Source organism: Rhinatrema bivittatum, chromosome 1, assembly GCF_901001135.1.
Source record: "Rhinatrema bivittatum chromosome 1, aRhiBiv1.1, whole genome shotgun sequence".
Taxonomy (NCBI): Eukaryota; Metazoa; Chordata; class Amphibia; order Gymnophiona; family Rhinatrematidae; genus Rhinatrema; species Rhinatrema bivittatum.
Window position 1 is genome coordinate 385,365,963 of NC_042615.1, and position 5,173 is coordinate 385,371,135.

Sequence of the window (5,173 nt, forward strand, 5' to 3'; positions counted from 1 at the left end):
CTTGTGGCCTGGATTGGCCACTGTTGGAAGCAGGATGCTGGGCTTGATGGACCCTTGGTCTGACCCAGTATGGCATGTTCTTATGTTCATATTCCTTCCATTTAACTTTGAGATATGCCTGGAATTCGCCATCTCCTGTAAGATGTGTATAAAATCTCCATCTATGCTGTCCTCCCCACCACCAAACAATTGTGAGTTACCATTAGGGATGTGAATCGTTTTAGGACGATTAAAATTATCGTCCGATAATTTTAATATCGTCTTAAACCGTTATGGAACACAATACAATAGAGATTCTAACGATTTATCGTTATAAATCGTTAGAATCGTGAGCCGGCACACTAAAACCCCCTAAAACCCACCCCCGACCCTTTAAATTAAATCCCCCACCCTCCCGAACCCCCCCCCCCAATGACTTAAATAACCTGCGGGTCCAGCGGCGGTCCGGAACGGCAGCGGTCCGGAACGGGCTCCTGCTACTGAATCTTGTTGTCTTCAGCCGGCGCCATTTTCCAAAATGGCGCCGAAAAATGGCGGCGGCCATAGACGAACACGATTGGACGGCAGGAGGTCCTTCCGGACCCCCGCTGGACTTTTGGCAAGTCTTGTGGGGGTCAGGAGGCCCCCCCCAAGCTGGCCAAAAGTTCCTGGAGGTCCAGCGGGGGTCAGGGAGCGATTTCCCGCCGCGAATCGTTTTCGTACGGAAAATGGCGCTGGCAGGAGATCGACTGCAGGAGGTAGTTCAGCGAGGGTTCCGGCGCCTCGCTGAACGACCTCCTGCAGTCGATCTCCTGCCGGCGCCATTTTCCGTACGAAAACGATTCGCAGCGGGAAATCGCTCCCTGACCCCCGCTGGACCTCCAGGAACTTTTGGCCAGCTTGGGGGGGGGGCCTCCTGACCCCCACAAGACTTGCCAAAAGTCCAGCGGGGGTCCGGAAGGACCTCCTGCCGTCCAATCGTGTTCGTCTATGGCCGCCGCCATTTTTCGGCGCCATTTTGGAAAATGGCGCCGGCTGAAGACAACAAGATTCAGTAGCAGGAGCCCGTTCCGGACCGCTGCCGTTCCGGACCGCCGCTGGACCCGCAGGTTATTTAAGTCATTTGGTGGGGGATTTAATTTAAAGGGTCGGGGGTGGGTTTTAGGGGGTTTTAATGTGCCGGTTTTGCGATTTTACCGTTTTTTTGATTTTTCACGATTTTTTCACGATTTTTCACGATATTTTACCCCCCCAAACGGCAACAATACGATTCCCTCCCCCTCCCAGCCGAAATCGATCGTTAAGACGATCGAGGACACGATTCACATCCCTAGTTACCATCACTTCACTCTCTCAGAGCTTTCCCTAGAACCAGGTACTCGCTCCTCGAGGGCCTAAACCTTTCCAGCTCCTGAGCTTCCATGAGACCTTATGCGAGTTTTGTCATCTAGTTCTGTTCATTTATTTATTTATTTATTTATTTTATATACCGACATTCGATCGAAATATCACATCGGTTTACAGGAAACTAAGAGATAGGGCAGAGTCCGCCCTATTTTACATTGTAACATGGAAGAATATAACTATATTACATTATAACACGGTAACAGTATAACAAGGTAGATTATAACTGTATTACAATATAACATGGTACTATTATATCATGGAAGCAATGTTTACAATGAAGATGTCTGGCCGCGGAAAAGGAGGTAAAGGTCTCGGGAAGGGTGGCGCCAAGCGGCACAGGAAAGTGCTGCGGGATAACATCCAGGGGATTACGAAGCCTGCTATCCGCCGCCTCGCTCGTAGGGGCGGTGTAAAGCGCATCTCCGGGCTCATTTACGAGGAGACCCGCGGCGTGCTGAAGGTCTTCCTGGAGAACGTGATCCGGGATGCCGTCACCTACACGGAGCATGCCAAGAGGAAGACGGTCACGGCCATGGACGTGGTCTATGCCCTGAAACGGCAGGGTCGCACTCTCTACGGCTTTGGAGGCTAATCACCCTCCCTTTCCCCGAACTCTGCCTACTCTGCCTACTCACTTTGGCAGAGTAGCTGCCAAAGTGAGTAGGCAGCTACTCTGCCAAAGTGAGTAGGCACTTTGGCAGAATAGCTTTGGACAGCAAGGTTGCCCACTTTCTCTGCTGTTATACATTCTATCCTTAGACCCGTTATTGCAGAAAATAGCTGAACCTCAGGATATTCAGAGATTCGAGGTGGGCAGAGAGAAATTTAAGATAGCAGCCTTCGAGGATGACATCTTAGTTTTCTTGACAGTTCCAGTTCATTCTCTGCAAGCAGTGATGTATCTGCAGAGACAATTTGGCTTCTTTTCCAGCCTTAAAATAAATCTGGACAAGTCAGAAACCTTGGATGTCATCGGGTTCCTGAAGACACAATGGCCGGGGCCCTTTTCCTCTGCGCTAGGTGGAAACAGAGATGAAATATCAAGGGGCTAAAATCCCGGTTAATATTCTTAATATCTATAATTGTAATATTCTTCCTTTACTTTCAAATACCAAAAGAAAATTGGCTGAATGGCAGACATTGCCTCTTTCTATCTATAGTAGAATTCACCTGTTTAAAATGATGGAACTACCTAGGTGGCTATATGTGCTACAGATGTTATCTGTCTGGATTAAGCAAAAACATATAATAGATAAAGATCTCAGAAAATTTTTACCTGAGTTAAAAGATTCCAATTTATCCCTGACAACTGAAAAGCAGAATGTTAATACAAACAAAAAACACACTTTGAAATGTTTGTATACGAATGCCAGAAGTCTAAGAAGTAAGATGGGAAAATTAAGAGTGTATAGTAGTGAATGATGATATAGACCTATTTGGCATCTCAGAGACATGGTGGAAAGAGGATAACCAATAGGATAGTGCCACACCATGGTACAAATGAAATTATATTGCAGTGGCAGAGAGGAGCATCTTGGTGGTGGGATGGCAAAGAGTCCAACAGGATAAAGAACCTAATGTACATTTGATTGTACATTAGGTTCTTTAGGTACATTTGATTGTACCTAATGTACATTTGATTGTACATTATCAAATCTTTATGGGTAGAAATCCCTTGTGTGTTGGGGAAGAGAATAGTGATAGGAGTATACTACTACCATCCACCTGGCCAAAATGCTGAGATGGACAGTGAAATGCTAAGAGAATTAGGGAAGCTAACCAAACTGGTAGTGCAGTAATAATGGGAGATTTCAATTACCCCAATATTGAATAGAGATGTACTTATGCCGAACCTTTTGGTTTGGCCTTTATTATCGGCCTGCCGCTGGAAATTTTGTTTTCCCGCAGTCTGGGCCTTTTTTTTCTGGCCGCCCCGTATTTCGGGTTAGTGCGCGCTAACTCCTCGTTAGCGAGCACTAACCCCGAAAAACGAATCTTCCCAAAGTTTTGTGAAAATTTGCTTTGTTTTTTGAGGTTGCCGAAACAGGATGAGTGCACATCTCTAATATTGAATGGGTAAGTGAAAAATCAGGGCATGCTATAGAGATAAAGTTCTTGATGGAATAAAAGATAGATTTATGGAGCAATTGGTTCAAGAATCGATGAGAGAGGGAGCAGTTTTAGATTTAATTCTCAGTGGAGCACAGGATTTGGTGAGAGAGGTAACAGTGGTGGGGCCGCTTGGCAATAGTGATCATAATGGGCCGAATTTTCAAAAGGTTACGCATGTAAATGGCCTTACGCATGCCAGGCCTATTTCCAAAAGGCCCGGCAGTGTGCGTAAAGCCCCGGGATGCGTGTAAGTCCCGGGGCTTGCAAAAAGGGGTGGGGAGGGGGCGGGGAATGGGCTGTCTGGGGTGTGGTGGGAGTGGGGTCAGCAGCGTCCATTTGCCACTGTGTCAGAGATCCCGTGCCGGCAATCGGCCAGCGCGCGCATCTTGCGCCTGCCTGGAGGCAGCCGCAAAAGGTAAAACAAAAATTTTGGAGGGGGTTAGAGTAGTGCTGGGGGGGAAAGGTTAGGGGAAGGGGTGGGAAGGTCAGGTTAGGGGGAAGGGAACGGGGAAGGCTGTGCGGCTCAGCGCGTGCAAGGTGCACAATTGTGCACCCCCTTGCACGCGCCGAGTCCGGATTTTATAACTTGTGCGCACCGGCTTGTGCAAGTTATAAAATCGGGTGTACATGTGCGCGTACCAGGTAGCACGCATACATGTACGCCCGCATGCAACCTTTTAAAATCTACCTCAATATGATCAAATTTGAATTAATGACTGGAAGCGGGACAGTATGTAAATCCATGGCTCTAGCGCTAAACTTTCAAAAGGGAAACTTTGATAAAATGAGAAAAATAGAAAAAAACTGAAAGGTGCAGCTACAAAGGTAAAAATTGTGCACATTGTTAAAAAAATTGTGGACATTGTTAAAAAAAATACCATCCTAGAAGCACAGACCAGATGTATTCCATGCATTAAGAAAGGTGGAAAGAAGGCAAAACGATTACCAGCATAGTTAAAGGTGAGGTGAAAGAGGCTATTTTAGCCAAAAGATCTTCATTCAAAAATTGAAGAAGGATCCTTTAGAAGAAAATAGGATAAAGCTTAAGCATTGGCAATTTAAATGTAAGACATTGATAAGACAGGCTAAGATAGAATTTGAAAAGAAGTTGGCAAAGAGGCAAAAACTCACAATAAAAACTTTAAAAAAATTGTCCAAAGCAGAAAGCCTGCAAGGGAGTCGGTTGGACCGTTGGATTTCTTTGCTTCAATGTTTACTGAAGAGGATGTTGGAGAGATACCTGTTCCAGAGAAGGTTTTCATGGGTGATGATTCTGATCAACTGAACCAAATCACGGTGAACCTGGAAGATGTGGTAGGCCTGATTGACAAACTGAAGAGTAATAAATCGGCTGGACTAGATGGTATAGTCCCAGGGTTTTGAAAGAACTAAAAAATGAAATTTCAGAACTATTAGTAAACAATTGTAACCTATTATTAAAATCATTCGATATACCTGAAGATTGGAAGATGGCCACTGTAGCCCATATATTTAAAAAGGGATTCAGGGGTGATCCGGGAAACTTCAGACCGGTGAGCCTGACTTCAGTGCCGGAAAAAATTGAGGAAACTGTTATAAAGAATAAAATCACAAAACATTTAGATAGACAAGATTTGATGGGACACAGCCAACATGGGTTTACCAAGGGAAGTCTTGTCTCACAAAACTCCTACAT

General features: G+C 45.5%; 1 protein-coding gene across 1 annotated transcript; it reads left to right on the top strand.

The window, feature by feature from the left end:
- The first annotated feature begins 1,666 nt into the window (after nucleotides 1-1,666).
- LOC115080885 (histone H4) lies at nucleotides 1,667-1,989 on the top strand. The gene has a single exon (XM_029585348.1). The coding sequence runs from the start codon at nucleotides 1,667-1,669 to the stop codon at nucleotides 1,976-1,978; it is 312 nt and encodes a 103-aa protein (XP_029441208.1). The 3' UTR covers nucleotides 1,979-1,989.
- The last annotated feature ends 3,184 nt before the right edge of the window (nucleotides 1,990-5,173 follow it).

Coding starts and splice junctions, on each gene's coding strand:
- LOC115080885 (XM_029585348.1), top strand. CDS start 1,667: ATGTCTGGCCGCGGAAAAGGAGGTAAAGGTCTCGGGAAGGGTGGCGCC.